Below are 20,773 nucleotides of genomic sequence, written 5' to 3'. Positions count from 1 at the left end.
TCTGATTCAATTTAAGGTACTCCATAGAATTCATTTTACAAAGGTTAAATTAAGTAAGCTATTTCCAGGCACAGATGATACTTGTAATAGGTGCTCTCTAGCTCCTGCTGATCACACTCAAATGTTTTTTTCCTGTCTAAATCTGGTCTTCTTTCTTTGACATGTTTTCAAGCATTTTCAACATTCCCACTGAACCATGCCCCTTGATTGCCATCTTTGGTGTCCCTGCTGTACTGGATGAGCATTATAAGAAGTCTGCTAATGCTCTTGCCTTCGCTTCACTGATAGCTCGTAGACTCATTTTATTGCATTGGAAGTCTCCCATTTACTCATGATTAGAAGATTTGATGTCTTTTTTATACAGAGAGAAAATTTACACTAAGTTTACACTAAGAGGCTCTACTGCCAAATTTGATAAAAATTGGGATCCATTACTTAATTTTGTTCAGAATACTTCATTTGTCTTTAATGCCTTGTGATTTTTATTTATTAGCTTATGGATGTAGCTTGACACTCATTTCTTTAAATATATATTTATGGGAGTGTGTGTGTGTGTGTGTGTGTGTGTGTGTGTGTGTGTGTGTATATATATATATATATATATATATATATATATATATATATTGTATATTTCTATTCTCCTCCACTGGATGATGGTGGGTTGTGTGGGTGGTTTGTTGGGAGGGGGCCTACTGAGGGATGAGACTGTTCATGTTTGTGTCCACCCTTAGTGTGTTAAAAAAAGAAAAAGAAAAGAAAAAAAAAAAACAATAAAACATGCAGCTTTGAAATATGTATTCATTGTGTCGTCATACGAATTTGCAGGTAAGTGTTCACCAAACTTGACTTTTGTATGCAGTGGAACACTTAATTTCTTTACATAAGCTGCCTTTCCGTTCTCCCACGTTCTGATGCGTTTGAATGGAAGTGAATGAAGCGCAAACTGTAGTTTGAGTGCAGCTTTATCATTATACACCATTCTTATCAACCTATTGTTTTCTTCTTTTACAGGTAGGTTATTGTTTGGGTTTGTAGTGGGGATAGAATAATAGAATATTCTGGGTTGAGTACAAGTTAAGATCAATCGACAGCATTTGTGGCACAATCTTGATTACCACAAAAAATTATTTTGACTCGTCCCTCCTTTTCTTTAAGAAAAGCACAAATCTGTGTTCCAGTGAGACACTTACAATGGAAGTCAATGGGATCAATTTTTAGAGGGTTTAGCTCTTTAAGCTCTGAAGGCGTTTTTAAAGATTTCCTGTTTCAGTGGCATACACAAAATTAAAGGCTTATAACTTAACAAAACAAAACAAAACAAAAAATAAACAAGGAGTGTCAAGTGTTTGGTATCACTGTAAAGAAACATTTTCAAATTTGTTAATGACATAAAATATTAAAAATTCTGGGACTCTCAGCCTAAGAAACTGCTGAAAAATCAAAAAACAAATTGAGTCAAAAATTATTATTTTTTTCTAATTGTTCTGATTTGACATTATATATCTGTATATCTCTAAAAAAATGTGGCTCCAAAAAACTGCATCTATGCATCTGATTATCTTGTGTGTGGGCTCGTTTGAAAGATAATCATCTCCTCTAAGTAATGCTATGTGATATTTTATGTTCTGATTAATTTTTTTTTTTTTTTTTATTAACAATTTTATTGATTCCAAAAATAAAACATACAAACACAACATAAAAAATGGAATCAACTGTTAACATTATCACCCCCTCACCCCACCCCCCAAACATGCAGTACTGTGGTCACCAACAATTAAATCATCAAAATAAAATAAATACAAAAAGTACATAAAAAACAAGACATACATTCAAACAAAATAAATAAAACACATACCCAACTAAACTACAAATCCCTCTCCACAGCCATTCCCTGAGAACCATCCAAAAAAGCCAAATACACCCCCCCCCCCCCCCCACCCCACCACCCCACACACACTTCTTGACAAACAAATCCCATTGCCCCAGCTGACTTCCATCCCCTGAGGATGATTTTTTTTTTACCAATCATGACTCCGGTTTGGACCCAACTTTTTAAATAACTGTCCCCAATGTCCAGAGTCATCCCATCACCCAGGATACAGAGTCTAGGGCTAAATGAAAGTTCAGTGTTCAACACATCACTCATAAAGTTCTGAACCCTCAACCAAAATTCTTGGATCTTTACACATCCCCAAAATACATATTGTGTCCCCATCTTCTGTTTGGCACTGCCAGCAGGTGGGTGTGTATTTACGACCCAACCTATACAATCTAGAGGGGGTCCAGTAGAACCGATGCAAAATCTTAAATTGCATTAGACGGACCCTTGCATCTCTAGATGCAGACTTGATGCTTTTTAGAATACTGGCCCACACTCCCTCCTCCAAAACCAAGTTTAAATCTTTCTCCCATAATCTTTTGAGAGAAGATGAAACTCCATCCCCCAGACTCTGAATCAACAGGGAGTAATACATTGATGCTTCATGACCTTTCCCAAAAGCAGTAATCACCATTTCCAGAGTATCTGCCACTTTAGGGGGGTGTACACTACTCCCAAAAATAGTACATAGCAAGTGGCGCAGCTGTAAATACCTAAAGAACTGGGATCTAGGAATCTTAAAATGTTGAACCAAATTATCAAAAGATCTCAGTACTCCACTATCATATAGGTCACCAAGTGTAGTAACCCCCCTCCCAATCAGGGAAACTGGATGGTAACTCTTACACTCGCTTGGATCTTTGTCCTTTTTAAGAATCAGACTGATCCGGGCTTGTGTCATGGTTGGGGGAAGATTTCCATTCTTTATAAAATTCTAACAAAAGTGGAGCCAGTTCTGTAGCATAAGATCTAAAAAATTCAGCGGCAAAGCTGTCTGGCCCGGGAGCCTTGCCTGTAGGTAAGGACTTAATTACCTCATCAAGCTCCTCCAAGGTTATCTCAGAATCAAGAGAGTTTTTTTGCTCAGTCGTCAATTTTGGGAGAACTAATGGATAAGTAAACGAAGACGTGGAACTGTAAAGATCAATATAGAATTCTTTAAAAGCATTATTAATATCAATGGCTGAGGTAAAAATTTCACCACCAGCAGATTTCAGTGAAGGAATGGTAGACAAAGACTCTCTCTGCTTTATATATCTAACCAAAAGTTTTCCTGCTTTGTCACCCGACTCAAAGTATGACTGCCCTGAATAACCAAAACTCCACTTTCCGTGACAAAATAGTATTATATCTATATTTCAGTTGGGTCAATTCTCTGAGGCCATCAGACGACATTCGGCGCTTCAGCTCTGCTTCGGCACTTTTAATAGTCCCTTCCAACTCCATGAGTTCTCGTGCTTTAGATTTTTTGATGAATGAGGCATACTATATGATCCAACCCCTAAGAACAGCCTTAAGCGCCTCCCAAGCCACGCCCACAGAGGATACTGAGGACCAGTTGGTCTCCATATAAACATTGATTTCAGTCTTTAACATTTGTTGGAAATCAGGATTTTGTAAAAGGGATACGTTAAAGCGGCAACTATATGATTTCTTTTTCTCTGTATGTGGCAACACCTCTAAACTCACCAGGGCGTGATCTGAGACTAAAATGTTTCCAATTGAGCAATCAACAACAGATGGAATGAGGGATTTATATATATATATATAAAAATCTATTCTAGAATAAATCTTATGAACTGATGAAAAAAATTTATAATCCCTACCAGATGGGTTCAAAAGTTGCCAGATATTTTACACATCCTGTGAAGCGTCAATGTTGCTATAGGGGGTTTACACACTTTTGCTTCACTATGATCAAGGATTGAGTCCATCAAAAGATTAAAGTCTCCTACCAATATTATATCATGAGGGGTGCCAACGGTTTGCAACATCCCTTCAAGATCTACAAAAAGCCATGATCATCAGCATTAGGTGCGTAAATATTAGCCAAAATCAACCTTTGCCCTTGAATGTATGCTAAAATAATAATGACTATTCCTAATTTATCTTTAATCTGTTTGAGAAATTTGAGTTGTAGATGTTTATTTATCAATATAATGACTCCCCTGCTCTTACTTGAGCCAGCACTAAAGAAAACATGTCCACCCCATATCTTCCCAAATTTTTCAGCTTCCTGCAGGGAAAGATGCGTTTCTTGAAGAAACACTATATCACATTTCTTACACTTAAGAAAAGAAATAACCTTCCATCTTTTTATGGGGTGCCCCAACCCATTCACATTCCATGTGGACAGAGATAACCCATTCACATTAACATCTGACGTTTGATATAATAGAAAAAAAAAATAATTGTGTGTCAAAAGCAAGATTATACAGACCACATTTCCCATTAATGCAACAATCAAACCCCGAACTTCCCCTCGAAGAAAACAAACAGAAAAAAGAAAAATGTGCGCATAAACCCCGCGCACGACAGCGCCAACTGGCGTCAATCCCTCTAAACTCCTCTAAAGAGTCCATGTACGCATGCGAGAACCCCCGCGACAACTTTGCCCAAGTCCGGTGCTTCTGCACAGGTTTTCTGAGGCAAAATTATATAACAGAAAATACACTGTAAAACAAACTCCAGCCAATAGGCAGAATAAACACAAAGAATGTGTAGATTAATTCTTGTCTTGAAGGTGTGTTCCTCCACAAAACAAACTCTAGCTGATATAAAGCCGTTCAGTTTTCTCAGACAGACAGACAATTGTTCAGTGAGCTGGCTGTTATGAGTGCAGCAGATGACATAATCATTCTAATGTCCCTTAAAAATACTCCACAAAAACAAACTCCTGCCAACAGGAGGTGTAAGCACAAAAAACGATCAGATTAATTCACAGCTGTCCCGAAGGAGTATTATTCCACAAAACAAATTCCAGCCACTAGGCGGAGCCAGCACATAAAGAAACAAAACAGGCATAAATATGTAATTGGATGTACTGAATCTCACCGGTTATAACTTGAAAATAAACCAGCAAAGTGCGCAGAGCTAGCCGCTCACACGTCTGCTCCTCGCATGGCGTCACGTGACCCCCTGATTAATTTTCTTGAAGTTATAAGTGAAAATGTGGCATATAAGCGACACCATCATAATTGTCAGCTGTTACTCACTATATTTTTATCTGTGAGTAAAACAAATAGGCTGGTTGTATTTTACTCTTCGAGATCTTTCCAACAACATATGACACATGACTATTTGATCAGTTTGATGTTTTTACCGATTGCAAAAATATGTAATGTTTCTTTTTTTTTTTCTTCTAAATTATTAAAACGGAACACTTCTGATTTGTCTGCAAATTTCAAAGCACTTGTTCAGTCAAACATATTGTGTTGACATATTATTTATGTCTTGTGTCTATACTTTTGAAACAGTGAGTATTTTAACGTTTACGGATTGTCCCCGTTGACTTCCATTGTAGGTGTCACTCTACACAAGCATCAATGTCTTCGGGCAGCAACTGGAAGCCTTCTTGATCCATAATGAAGATTCAGGCTTATGTTTGACACAAATATATACAGTTTATATATTAATTTAAACATCCCTGTTGATGCCATGAAAGACATAGATGCTGTTTCATAATGTCCAACACACTCACTCAATAATCAGCAGAGTCTGCCACAGGTGTGTGTGTGTGTGTGTGTGTGTGTGTGTATGTGTGTGTGTTTGTGTGTGTGTGTGTGTGTGTGAGAGAGAGAGAGAGAGAGAGAGAGAGAGATCTGAACAAACTTTTATGGGGTCTAAAATATCTCATACCACCCTAAAGACCTTCAACTGCTAAACAACAACTGTTCTAGATGCACAACATACCCAGTAATACCCAATAATCTCATCTGACCAATCTGACTAATCAATACCACCTCACTGAAACCTCACAGCTTCAGGAGATATAATGAAGAAAATGAGACCATCTCTTTCTCATTTAGAAATAAACAGGACACACAGAACGTGTGTCACTGAGCCTGTGTGTATGTGTGTGTGTGTGTGTGTGTCTACACAAAAGGTTACTCAACACACAACCTCATCGCCTTGCATGTGCTCTGTTGTTATCAAAGAGCTGAATATGAATCCTCAGCACCTTCTGAGACCCTTTGAGCAGATGAAAACATGCCATCTTAATACAGTCCTCACATCTGCTCACACACACTCTCCATTTTTTGCTCACTGACAACAATCAGAAGCAGAGCTGCTCTCCAAACATCCACAAACATCACACAAACAAAGACGCACCTTGAAGATGGGCTGATGTTCTCCATCCTTCTCACTGTCATTGCGTAATGCTCACTGGCTTTATCTGAGAGAGAATGAGAGAATGGAGGCGCATCCTGACACTGCTTTACTTCCAGTCGAGTGAGTCGCAGTGATAGTCGAGCTACAATGAATCACAACCCCATTACCTCCCAATGTCTCTCTCTCTCTCTCTCTCTCTCTCTCTCTCTCTCTCTCTCTCTCTCTCTTCGCGCGCGGCGCTATTCTCCATCTATTCCTCTACAATCAGTCATCAAATATAGAAAGCTATCGCTGCGTCTCATCGACATCACACGCGAAAATCAGCCTGTGCGTGCGTGCTCGCGTACTCACTGTTTCAGCACCGCGGACAGCGCCCGCGTCACACACACATCAGCCGGTTCCGTCGCGTCCTCAGCGGGTCCATATAAACCGAACGGTGTGTATGTTGAGTGGACCTGGTGTCGGGTGATGACAGTCAGCTGAGCCACACACCCACCTCCGCCCCGCCCCTCTGCCGCACGCCAGAAACGCCCCCCGCGAAACCCCGACAGCACCGCGCATGCTCGTAGTATAGGCCGCACGTAAGTGGCGATGATACTACGCGCATGCGCACTTCATGATCCATGATCATGATAAGAGTAATGGACTGATAACACAAGCCATAGAATGAATAAAAGGTGTCAAACTGAACCAGAAGGGGGTGATTTTTCTGACATTTTATTAATAGGAACATTTATGTCTTTGCCAATGTCATTTGCTAATGTTTGTTCTTGGTCATCCCTAACCCAAGGAGGTTTTACTGGTGCCCAAACCAGTGACATCACGGGGCTTGAGGGGTTTTAAAGGGATAGTTCACCCAAAAATGAAAATACTCTCATCATTTACTCACCCTCATGCCATCCCAGATGTGTATGACTTTCTTTCTTTCTTCTGCATAACACAAATGAAGATTTTTAGAAGAATATTTCAGCTCTGTAGGCCCATACAATGCAAGTGAATGGTGACCAGAACTTTGAAGCTCCAAAAAGCACATAAGGGCAGCATAAAAGTAATCCATAAGACTCCAGTGGTTTAATCCATGTCTTCAAAAGTGATATGATAGGTGTGGGTGAGAAACAGATCAATATTTAAGTACTTATTTTACTATAAATTCTCCTAATTAACTACAAGGTTTTGAGACTTAAGTCAAATATTGGGGCATGTTGTTAAAAAAGGTTGACATGCTTACAAAGATTTTAGTCTATAAAAAAAGTGACCTTTAAAAATGACCCCGCCTTAAGGAATATTCACATGTGTAAAAAAGTGTGACAACTAACCCCAGTCTCCCCTATATCATTATTTAATTATTAGAAGAACACATTTAACCCTTATGTTATGGTCATTTTGACACGGACAACTTTTTTCTTTTTTTTCTTAGGATTTATTTATTTATTTTACTTAATCCAATTGGAATAAAATTCCTTGACTTTGTTCACATGTTGTATCTTTAAACACACGAGAAAATGTGACCATTTCTTTAAATTTTTATTTATTTTTTTATTTCACTTTGTAACACTTGTTGTGTTCAACCAGCCATTGGAAATGAATGGATTAGACTACAAAATACAGAAATATGAAGTGTTCAGGAGCATCACAATCCTTTAGATGAGCACATACTGTTTGCGGATGTGTGTTTGCACGCACAAAGTCTTCAGACACGTCACACACACACTCACACACATACACATACACACACACACACACACACACACACACACACACACACACACACACACACACACACACACACACACACACACACACATGTTGGTTTTGCTGTACTTGTGAGGAGCCTCAATAGACATAATGATTTTTATACTGTACAAACTATAGATTCTATCCCCTAACCCTAACCCTACCCCTAAACCTAACCCTCACAAAAAACTTTCTGCATTTTTACATTTTCAATAAAACATCGTTTAGTATGTTTAAGTGATCTGAATTATGGGGACACTAGAAATGTCCGCATAAACCACATTTATAGCATAATACCCTTGTAATTACCAGTTTATTACCTAAAAAAAAGTCCTCGTAAACCACTTAAACCTGCCCACTCATACACACACACACTCTCTCTCACACACACACACACACACACACACACACACACACACACACACACACACACACACAGACACACACACTCACACTCACACTCACACACACTCACTTAAACACACACACACACATACACACACACACACACACACACACACACACACACACACACACATCACACACATACACACACACACACACTCACACACATACACATACACACACACACACACACACACACACACACACACACACACACACACACACACACTCACACACATACACATACACACACACACACACACACTCACACACATACACATACACATACACACACACACACACACACACACACACACACTCACTCACACACAGACACACACACACACATACACACACACACACACACACTCTCACACACACACACACACACACATTCACACACACTAATGCATTATCTTGTGATAATATATATACAATATTAGAGATTTATAAACAATGTTAGTGGGCTGGTCAAACACAACACAAGGGTTTAAATAGGGCACTAAGAGAGAATGAACGAATGGAGGCGCATCCTGACACTGCGTTACTTCCAGTCGAGTGAGTTGCAGTGATAGTCGAGCTACAATGAATCACAACCCCATTACTCTGTGTTTGATTCAGTTTGTTCACAATGCTGAAGTCAATACATATTTTTTTACATAAAGAAATTTCTCATCTGCATCTTCCTCTTTATTTTCACAGGTACCAGGATCAGACATTTTAGAGCAAAAATGCCACCAAAAATGTAAAATGTGTGGGCAAAAAAATTGTCCTGTTTTTTAAAAAAAATCAGAAATAATTCTTAATCATTTATTATAGTCCTAGTTTTACATACTATAGCATAAAGTTGATGTTGATTTAATTTTTAGGGTAAGAGGTCATACATTCTCAGATTGAGAATTTGTATTAATTAATCTGGATAAGACACAGTTTGTTTTAAATGGTTAGAAAAAAATAAATTAAAAAAATGTCCCCAAAAAGTAAAAAAAAAAAAAAACACCACTAGAGGTCCTCAGCTCCATTCACACAGATTTCAGAATCACGTTTGACCAACAATAGTCAAAGACCAAGTACAGTATTATATTTATTTATTCAAACTATAAAAACAGTACATGTATTGCTGAAATGTGCATATTTTAATGTAGACCCAAATCAGATTTATTAAAACATAAAATAACAATTATAGAAATAGCTGCTTATATATGTACAAAACATTGACATGTGTAAGTTTGTTCTAGAGTTCATAGAAGTCTACATGGGCCCCTGACGGGTAATCATTATCCAGCAGGAGTTTCATGAGTTTGGCCCCGGACTCCTCGCAGGACAGCAGCTGTCCCTCAGAGAACATGGCGGAGAAACAGCGAGCTTGAACCTGCATGTCTGTGTCCAGAGGACCTGTGTGTCACATAAACACAATTACTGCATCACTCAAGGGTTAAAAACCATCAAACATACTTTTAATAGCATAAACATTCTTATTAACAATCCACAGAAGAAAGTCATACAGGTGGAACGACACAGGGGTAAAAAATTGTGACAGAATTGTAATTTTTTAAACTATCCCTTTAAAACCCCTTAAACTATGTTGGACCCGCCGGGGGGCGCTATATTATGAAAAATGTTTATGCTTAAAACGTTAAAGTCTCCGTATACATAAGTCAGGCATATGAGGTATCATTTAAAATCTTAGTATCTGAACTTTTCAGAGATTTCCATCACTTCTGCATTTATGTTACTTAAAATAACAAAATACGGCCTCAAATCATTCGCGATGAAAATTAGCGCCCCCTAGAGGTCATGCAGTAGAAATATTTATATGAAATAAAAGTCCTTCATATAGCACATAGACAAGTCATATATCAAATGAAAGCTCTCATTCTCAGGAATGTGTATTTTGTTGCATTAATACCACAGTTCGAAAGATTTTCAAAAGAATCACAAAGTGAAATATGATTTCTGTAAATCATCAATTACAAACTGTTGCTGTAAGCACCCAAAAATGAGCCATTGTTTACTTGTCTGTGAGCTTGCTTGTGTGAATAATCTGTTATATCTTAGATTTCCAGAACAAAATATGCCATCCAGTAGGAAAAGCATGCAAAACAAATCATCAAAAAAAATATGTTTTTGACTATTGATCATAAAATGTATATCATCGCAAAGGGGAGGATCTCATCTTTTTAATGACACCTAGATTGAGCTTCAAGTCCACTCAGAGGCTGCAATATTCAATAAAACAACACGGATGGTGCTTGAACTGAAAATTAGACTGAATGTCTATGGATGAGCACATCTGTGAGGGATAAAATGAGTTAGAGCGCCACCTACATTTCAGATCTGTATATTGTGATGGAATGTGATAGAGAGAAAAAAAAATTTCTGGTGCTTTCTGCCATCTAGTGGAATAAAATGAGACTTTTCAAAGTGAGATAGAGTGAACAGGTAGTGTTAGGACAACAAAAAATGACTTTAATTTTTTTATTATTATTATTATTTCTGTTTATCATAATATTATAAACACATACAATATTATTTATGAATAATTGGAGTCTTTTTTTTTTTAATTGGAGGGTTCTCTGAAAAATTAGACAATTTTTTTGCAATTAGTCCACAGTATGTGTGAATGGTGAGCTTTTAAATTTGAGTGTGAAAAATTGTGGGCAGCAGCCCAAAAATGCCCAATTGAAGTATTAGGTTAAAATGTCAGTTTTCTAATCTTATTATTCTTGACTATAAGCATATTTCAAATGTCCTCCATGAAAAATGTTACATTATTTGTGTATGGGGTCTCAAATGATCCAAGAAATAAAAGATAAATAAATGCAAAGAATTTTCACATGATAAGATTATCTGATTGGTGTAGCAACACTTCTGCCAACTGTCCATTTGGGTTTCTTTTAACCTCAAACATAAACGACGTAACTAGAACTGATCCCAGTGACATTTTGGAAAAGTCCCACTTTGTCATCTTCAATAATATCTGTCAGATTGGTTTTGATAAGGACATAGCAACATATTTAAAGAATTTGAAGGGAAAATAAGAGGTTATTTCTGACATGATTGTTTTTGTTTTTACATGTTCACATTAAAATTGGCCGTTCTCTTTGGAACTTTCAAAACCCTATAAGTTTGAACCCAGTTCCTGCAAGAACTAAACTAGGCATTATGCAATAAGTTTCCAGCATCATGCAATTTTGTCTGTCCAATGATAACATGCTACAGTCACAGCCAATCAGAACATGTTTGATGTTTAACTTGTGGACACAAACACACTTACCAGGTGCATAACTGAGCACTCTGACATCAGGTTCCTCCTCGGCTAACACACGAAACATCATGTCACGGGCCGCTTTACCGGTGCAGTACAGAACCCATGAGGGAAAGGCCTTGAGCGCGCACAGAGAGCTGATATTCACCACTGTACGCTGAAGACCCAGATGACGAGGAAACGCTTGCAGAACACCAGCCGTTAGACTGAGCACTGCGCTGACATTCAGGGACAGGTAACGGTTGACCTCCCTGGGGTCAGTGAAGGTCAGAGCCAATCGAGACACGTCACCCAGAGAGCCTGAGAAAAACAAGACAGAAAAGACACGTATTGTCACATATTAATTTTATGTTGAAAGAGAAAGAACTTTGTCACAACAATCTACACTCTTTCCATAAAGAACATTCCCAATGCACAAAAGGTTCTTTAGACTATAAAAAGTTTGTCAAAAAACATTTATTTTAAGAACGCTTCAGTTTTCTATACCAAACCCCTTTTTGGAACCAATTACTTTTAAGAGTGTATGATAAATATAAAGATACCTTCAGGTACTAAAAAAAAAAAAAAAAAAAATTAGATTACATTAAAAATAAATAAGTATTTTGTCTTGTTTTCCAGTAAAAATAAATAAATAAATAATAATAATAATAATAATAATAATATATATATATATATATATATATATATATATATATATATATATATATATATATAAAAGTATCTAAATAAATAAAAAAGTGGTGAAAAAAAATATTTAATTGAGAAGCAAAATTACATATTTTTGAAGAATTGATTTGAGAGAGTATGCTTTGAATTAAGTTTTTCAGATTTTTGTGAGGTTTATGCATAAAATATGAAAAAAATGCCAGTGGAGTAAGTAAAATAAATTTACTTTAAGATATATTCACTAAAAACAATTTAGCTTCTTAAAATAATAGTTCAACCAAAAACTCTCTTCAGCATCCAAAAGCTCCAAAAAGCAGAAGGACTTAAACTCTCTTTACCACCCCCCCCCACCCCCCTGACGGAATTTCGGTGCCACCCCAAACTGATTACGGTATCCTGCCCGGTCCTCATGCTATCCCAGATGTTCTTCTGCTTTTAGAAGAATATTTCAGCTCTTTAGATCCAATGCAAGCCAACAGTGTCCAAAAGCTCCAAAAAGCAGAAGTACTTAAATATTGACCTCTTTCTCACCCACACCTATCATATCACTTCTGAAGACATGGATTAAACCACTGGAGTTTTATGGATTACTTTTATGCTGCCTTTATGTGCTTTTTGGAGCTTCAAAGCTTTGGACACCATTTACTTGCATTGTATGGACCTACAGAGCTGAAATATTCTTCTAAAAATCTTTTAAATGATTGTTATTGTTTTTACACATACACTTTAAAATTGGCTGTTCTCTTTGGAACTTACTAAACCCTATAAGTTTGAGCCCAGTTCCTGCAAGAACTAATCTAGGCATTATGCAATAAGTTTCCAGTATCATGTAGTATTGTCTTTCAACAGTTAACACGATAATGCTGTGCAACGCCTCACAGTCACAGCCAATCAGAACATGTAAGGACTAATATACTGGGATTAAAAATATATTGAAGTTCCTTAATTTCACACAATATGAAGTTTTTGTTCAGCAGAACAAAGAAAGTCAAACACATCTGGGGTGGCATGAGGGTGAGTAAATGATGAGAGAATTTTCATTTTTCAGTGAACTGTTCCTTTAAAGGATTAGTTTACCCTAAAATTGCATAATGCCTGTGTTGTTATAATCCTAAATGACTTTCTTTCTTTCTTTGAACACAAAGGGAGAAATTGTGAAGAAATGTTGTGCTCAGTGATGTCATACAATGGCAGTTTATGGTGACCACCTCTTCAAGCTTCAAAAGAACACAAAAGTATAATTCAGAAGTCTAATAAATTATTCATGAGACTCATGATTGTTATGAAAGTATACGATAAGATTTGATGAGAAACAAACTGAATTGTAATGTATTATTTAGTGAAAATGTTCACTGACCGTTGACCTCCTGTGTGCGTTCATGATAAGACACGAGAGCAACAGTTCACACAGCCCCCTCACGACATTTGGGCGTTCAAGTGAAAACTCGTTTTGTTTATCTAAAAACAGTGATAGTGACAACAGAACACAACACAGCTGCACACAAAAAAGAGAACAGAACTCACTAAACATGTCTGAAGAGTTTCTAATACAAGAACCGATGCATTTCTATGCCCAGCCTTATTTTTTTGAGTTTTTTCACAGCGGATGGAGATACCCGCATCCAGCGCAATGCAGAAATTAGAAAACAAGCGATCGATTGCAGGGTGCGTATTATGGGGGGGGGGTATAATCAAGGCTTGACACCCCCCGAATGATGTCAAAACAAGATGTAAAACTGTACATTTCTATAGCTCCGCTAGATTTTAAATTGTAATCTGGGCCACCCATAAAACGGGCCATACTACTGACATTGCCTGAGCGTTCAAGTGAATGCGCGAACCCCCCCCCCCCCCCCACTATTGATCACTTGTTTTCTAATTTCTGCATTGCGCTGGACACGGGTATCTCCATCACCCTGACATCCCTGATGGTCTTTGTGTAATTCGCACACTGATTGATAGAATGTACCGTCGCTCGTCACTGCTAATAAATAATTTATTAGACTTCTGAATTATACTTTTGTGTTCTTTTGAAGCTTGAAGAGGTGGTCACCATAAACTGCCATTGTATGACATCACTGAGCACAACATTTATTCACAATTTCTCCCTTTGTGTTCAGAAAAAGAAAGAAACTCATATAGGATTGTAACAACACATGGGTGAGTAAACAATGACTGAATTTACATTTTTGGGTGAACTATCAATACAAAAATACATTATTATTTTAGTGCATAGAATAGCTAATAGCTGAATAAAAAAGCCTTTCTACACCTGCATTATTGATGAGCAGTAAGTGATCCATCTCAGACGGGGATGTCTCTTTAGCTGCCTGAACTGTTTTCTCTACACCTTCCATCTTCTCCAAATCTGCTTGCACACACCGGACAATCAGCTTCTTCTGTCTGTCATCCAGGGCTTTAATGCTCTCCTTCACTTCATTGAGCCGTTCTGCGGTTCTGGCCACCAGCAGCAGTATGGACCGGGGCTTCAGCAGACAGCTCAACTGTAACGCCAGTGTCCGTCCATAACCTTTCGAAGCCCCTGTGATGATGCACAAAGCTCTGCCCAGATCTCTGGGTTCCCGAGAGATTAAATCTTCCATTTTAAGAAAACTGCTGAAAAATCTTTAGTGAAGCTGCTTGATGGTCGATGAATCTCAGTAAGTTGTGGGGCTTTATGTAGTGACTGACTGCGAGACTAAAGTGGAGCCGATCCATCTTCACACTCACTCTCAGTAACACAAAAGTTCATTCATAAGAGAGAATTAATGGCATGGAACATGCAACTAGAAAATGAAAGAACTAGATTTTTGCCATTTGTTGTGTGGCTTTGTTATTGGAACAGCAACACAAAAATAACTTTTTATTTAGAGTATTCTAACCAGCATGGGTAATACATTTAACTTATCGGTTTTAAGGAGGGTGTTTAGTTTATTTACTGTGCTCACTTTGCATGTCACTTCGTCACGTGACATCGAGGAGATGTTATCAGTGCTGGGAAGTAATAGATTACATGTAATCTGGATTACGTAATCATATTTTGAAAAACAAGCACTTGTAATTGGATTGAATGGATTGGATTTCTTTTTTTTTTCTTCTTTTTTTTTCAGAAATTCACTTGCAAATCTTGGAGTCGCGTGTTGTGTGTTTTGGACTTATTTTCAGTATTCAGTCGTGTTTTTTGGCTTGCTGGGGCTTATTTTCGTTTGGAGCAATATAACCCACCACTACTAGCAACTGTCAAATATCCCCACCTACTGTTCAAGCCACACTCTATATCAGGCGTATCAATCATACGGCAAATGAAAGAGTCCAAACCTGGTCCAAACTGACATATTCGTGCTTCACACTGAGAGTGAAACTGTCATAAGGCAACCCACAATGACAAAAACATGATACATGAAAAAAAATAACCTCCTGAGACCCCGTGTCCACATGTGTGGACATTACGTTTTGGCTTCTTATATGCAACGCGTCATTTAATTTCATTTAAACCGACTGGCCGCTGACAGGAGACTCTATGCTGTCAGTAAAGGGTTAAACTTTCAACACACCGAGTCATGTGACCAAACAACATGGCGGTGATCGCAGAGGAAATGTACAAAAATACATCTGGTAAGAAACCTAATAAAGTTTTTAAGTTGAAACCTGTTTGTGTCAAAAGATTAGAGTCTCTAGTTTCATCCGATATGACATTTTTTAAATTTGAGCGATTTATCGTGAATCGGCATGCTGTTAAACACAATGACCACATACGTGGACTATAGGCTCATTTTCAGTTAAAATATCCAATATTCACTGTCTGTGTATTATCACACTGAGAATTAATGAGTTCATACAAAAACTGGGAAATGTTGCTTTCAGAGGCTTTATATGGAGTTAGGATGAAAATAAGGTGCATTTCAAACTGTTCTGAGACCAGTGCAGACAGACAGCACACTGGAGGTTAAGTCGTTCACTAAATAGGGAGCAAGGGAGCATCCTATAGCTCTCTATGCAGTTAAGTGCATTCACTCCTAAAATCTGATCAAAAGTTCAGTTTCAGGCTGCAGATGATGTTTGGATCACTCAACATGTTTGACAGACATGTGACAATGATAATCAGTACATAGATTCAGAATTTATAATGTATCATTTTATTTTAACATGATTGACAGTGATTGGATGATGCTGGACATTACTTTGAATCAGAATTAATTATGCTAATTTCTGATGTAATGTCTGTAACGTCTATAAAACATGAATAATCAACACTCCTGGAAACATCATAAACTATTTGATTAAAATCTGATCTGGAGTCGTGAGGTCGAATCCAGGACGTGCTGAGTGACTTCAGCCAGGTCTCCTAAGCAACCAAATTGGCCCGGTTGCTAGGGAGGGTAGAGTCACATGGGGTAACCTCCTCGTGGTCGCTATAATGTGGTTCGTTCACGGTGGGGCGCGTGGTGAGTTGAGCGTGGATGCCGCGGTGGATGACGTGAAGCCTCTACACTCGCTATGTCTCCATGGTAATGCGCTCAACAAGCCACGTGATAAGATGCGCGGGTTGGCGGTCTCATCGAGGAGGCAACTGGGATTCGTCCTCCGCCACCTGGATTGAGGCGAGTCACTACGCCACCACGAGGACTTAGAGCGCATTGAGAATTGGGCATTTCAAATTCGGTGAAGAATCAAAATAAATAAATAAAATAGCGATGCTTTACATTTTTCATTAGTGTGACAGTAGTTGTGCAATTTTAACAATCTCTCCTTCAATGTAAGTCTATGGGGATTTTCCAGGTGAAAATGATAAGTGTGATCTGTTAGTGAAGTAACAGCGCATCTCTCAACAACACACTTGATTTGAATCACTAAAATCATTAGAGGTAACTCAATTGCAACCGTTAAAATCACATTAATTTAAAGATGTCACATTAATAGCTTGCAGTCACAGAAAACAGAAGCAGAATTATAGTCAGTACTGAATTAAATTGTAATAGATAAAAATAAATGAAGTGTGTCAGTGCAACAACAACACTTTGATCCGAGCTTACTAAACACTGTAGTGTGTGTCTTATATCTAATGTCCATTGCTAATTGTGAATGCAGTAGTTGTCCACGTGTCCTCATGTGCTGCTCAGCAGATGATGGAATGTGATCAAACTGTCTCCAGTTACACTGACACTTACTGACAGATGATGTGATTACAGACAATATCTTTAAAAAAGCACAAATCTGTGTTCCAGTGAGACACTTACAATGGAAGTCAATGGGGCCAATTTTTAGAGGTTTTAAAGGCAGACATGTGAAGCTTATAATTTTATAAATAATTTTATTTGAGCTGTACATTTCTTTAAATCATAATTTTTAAGGTCGGTTTAGGTTTAAGTCATCATGGCAACAAAGCTGTCTCAAATGTCCATCATACATGTGAACACCAATACTGTTTAAAAAGCATCTCAGGATGAAGCACCTCATGAAGTTGCTTGAGCGGATGAGCAGAATCTACACAAACAACAATTAAAATACAGTGTCAAGAAAAGTATGGCAACCCTTTGGAATTAGCTGGTTTTCTGCATTAATTGCTCATAAAATGTGATCTCATCTTCATCAGTCACAAGTATAGACAAACACAATGTACTTAAGCTAACAACACACAAACAATTATAATCTTTCATGTCTTTATTGAACACATCCCATTAAACATTCACAGTGCAGACTGGAAAAAGTAAGTGAACCCTTGGATTTAATAACTGGCCGATCCTCCTTTGGCAGCAATAACCTCAATCAAGTGTTTCCGGTAGCTGCGGATTAGACCTGCACAACGTTCAGAAGGAATTCTGGATCATTCTTCCTTACAGAACTGCTTCAGCTCAGACATATTCTTAGAATGTCTGGTGTCTCTCTTGAGGTCATTCCACAGCATCTCTATTGGGTTAAGGTCTGGACTCTGACTGAACCCTCCAAAAGGTGAATTTTCTTTTTTTGAAGACATTCTGTAGTGGATTTACTTCGATGTTTAGGGTCATTGTCCTGCTGCATCACTCAACTTCTACTGAGCTTCAGCTGGCACACAAACACCCCGACATTATCCTGTAGGATATCTTGATAAACTTGGGAATTCATTTTTCCCTTGATGATGGCAAGCGGCCCAGTCCCCGAAGCAGCAAAGCAGCCCCAAATCATGATGCTCCCTCCACCGTACTTCACCGTTGGAATGATGTTTTCATGTTGGTATGCGGTGCCCTTTTTACGTAGTGCTGCGTGTTCTTCCCAAACAATTCAACCTTAGTTTCATCAGTCCACAAAACATTTTCCCAGTAGCGTTGTGGAGTGTCAAGGTGATCTTTGGCAAACTTCAGGTGTGGAGCAATGTTTTTATGGAAAGCAGCGGCTTCCTTCATGGTGTCCTGCCATGGACACCATACCTGTTTAATGTTTTCCGTATAGCAGACTCATGATCAGAGATGTTAACCAGTTCCAATGATTCCTTCAAGTCTTTATCTGTCACCCTAGGGCTCTTTTTTACCTCATTGAGCATTCTGCAGTGTGCCCTTTGAGTCATCTTGACTGGACGGCCACTTCTAGTGAGAGTACCCACACTCTTAAAGATTTTCCCATCAAAAAACAGTAAAGAACTGGCAGCAGGGTTGCCAGCATGTTACTGTAAAATTAACGGTGTCTTGCTGTTGCTGAAATTAACAGCTAGATACTATTTTTACAGCTACATTATACAAGTGTAATTTAGCAGTATATAGCTGTCAAATTACATACTATCTACTGTTGTTGAAATTAACAGCTATGTTCCTAGCATGCACTGCGGCATGAAGAAATTACTTCAATTTTTTACTATTTACTGGTTTATTTTGACGTTGTTTTTGTTGTAGTCTAAGTTACTTGGATTTTAATGTTCAGCTCTTACTTATTTACGTAAAAGTATGTTTGTTCATTGTCACCACTGTTGCGTTTTGTATGCTGAGAGTTGATATCTGTGTGTCTCGATAACAACTCGATTTATGCTGTAAGTTCATCAAAGACATCAAACACTCAATTTGCTGATATAATTTTGCTGAAATATCCTTTACTGTTTGTGCTTTTATGTGTAATGCCTCACTATTGCCACATATAGTGCCATTTGCAAGGTAAGATCAGACATTCAGGCTGACCGTAGGTTTTGTCTTTCAAGTAGCACAGTGCAACAATTGTGTTTTACTTAAACATAAATTGACTGGCTGGAAGAACATAATATAATAATCAAGAAGGTCCAAGGTGCCAGCTCAAGAGATCACTAATCACCATAATGGTGACTTCAGTCAAAACACAACTATTGATAACATAACAACAACACTAATTAAACTAAGACTTCAATTAAGTCTGAATAAATAATTTTGTACGTGTTTTGTTTTTACAATTTTTGTAGCCCCAAATGCATTGCCAAGCATACATACGTACATATTCAAGTGCAAAGGCTTATGGGTATTTCACCATTATAACCCACAATGCAGTGCTGTACTCTTATTTTACTGTGTACAGATTGTTTTTTTGTTGTTGTTTTTTTTTTTTTAATAAAAAATACACTGTTCAATCCTGGCAAAATTGTACATTAAATATGTACATTGCTTCTAAGGTTGATTTTTTTTATTTGACTTCTCATTAGACAGACAAGTGAAGGCTGATGTGAGATGATAAAGAACAGAGGTGTTGGTCAGAAACATCATGAACACTAACCATGTGCCACAAACTACAATTTTCATGGGTGGGGGGTCAAAATGTCACTATAGCTTTCACCAAGATGATATCATGATTTTAAATGTTCATCTTCCCCTAATGCCTTGCACAGAACAGCTATTTACCGTAAAACTAGTCACTTCACAGTGAGACTGCACTTGATCTCCCAGAATGCAACATTTTTAACAGCAAACTGCTGTATTTAAGAATCACACCCATTTATAGACAGTTTGTCTAACTGTGGACAGATGGATATCTAAGCTTTTCCAGATAACTTTGTAACCCTTTCCAGCTTTATGCAAAGCAACAACTCTTGATCGTATGTTTTCTGAGATCTCTTTTTGGCGAGGCATGGTCCACGTCAGCAGATGCTTCTTGTGAATAGCAAACTCAAAATGTTTGAGTGCTTTTTATACGTCAAAGTAGCTCTAACCCACACCTACAGTCTCATTTCAATATTTGGATGCCAGTTTTTCCAACTCCTGACTCTAATTAGTTTTTTTGTTTTTTGTCATCTTTAGCCTAGGGGTTCACTTACTTTCTCCACAGCACTGTGAATGTTTAATGGGATGTGTTCAATAAAGACATGAAAGATTATAATTGTTTGTGTGTTGTTAGCTTAAGCACATTGTGTTTGTCTATACTTGTGACTCTGATGAAGATGAGATCACATTTTATGACCAATTCATGCAGAAAACCATCTAATTCCAAAGGGTTCACATACTTTTTCTTGCCACTGTACAAGAAAGCTTGCATTTGTATCACACTATAAATCCCATCCT

At 37.8% G+C, this 20,773-nt stretch overlaps 3 protein-coding genes across 6 annotated transcripts in view; all 3 read right to left on the bottom strand.

The window, feature by feature from the left end:
• LOC127414555 (leucine zipper putative tumor suppressor 3-like) overlaps positions 1-6,707 on the bottom strand; it is a 28,036-nt gene extending 21,329 nt beyond the window's left edge. The window contains exon 1 of one of the 2 annotated variants that reach the window (XM_051652665.1): positions 6,563-6,707. The gene's annotated coding sequence lies outside the window, so the exon portion shown is untranslated. Of the gene's footprint in view, positions 1-6,211; positions 6,235-6,562 lie in introns of those variants that run through there. The other variant, XM_051652666.1, reaches the window with a different exon arrangement.
• Positions 1-20,773, bottom strand: part of LOC127414591 (fatty acid binding protein 1-B.1-like) — a 932,240-nt gene that overhangs the window by 887,627 nt on the left and 23,840 nt on the right. The window lies entirely within an intron of this gene.
• sprb (sepiapterin reductase b) lies at positions 9,503-14,904 on the bottom strand. Its single transcript, XM_051652710.1, has 3 exons — positions 14,557-14,904; positions 11,628-11,918; positions 9,503-9,745 (listed from the first exon to the last, which is right to left on the bottom strand). The coding sequence occupies exons 1-3, from the start codon at positions 14,885-14,887 to the stop codon at positions 9,585-9,587; spliced, it is 783 nt and encodes a 260-aa protein (XP_051508670.1). The 5' UTR covers positions 14,888-14,904; the 3' UTR covers positions 9,503-9,584.

This window comes from Myxocyprinus asiaticus, chromosome 24 (assembly GCF_019703515.2).
Source record: "Myxocyprinus asiaticus isolate MX2 ecotype Aquarium Trade chromosome 24, UBuf_Myxa_2, whole genome shotgun sequence".
Lineage (NCBI taxonomy): Eukaryota > Metazoa > Chordata > Actinopteri > Cypriniformes > Catostomidae > Myxocyprinus > Myxocyprinus asiaticus.
Note: the sequence above shows the minus strand (reverse complement) of the source record. Positions and strands in the feature narration are given on the sequence as shown.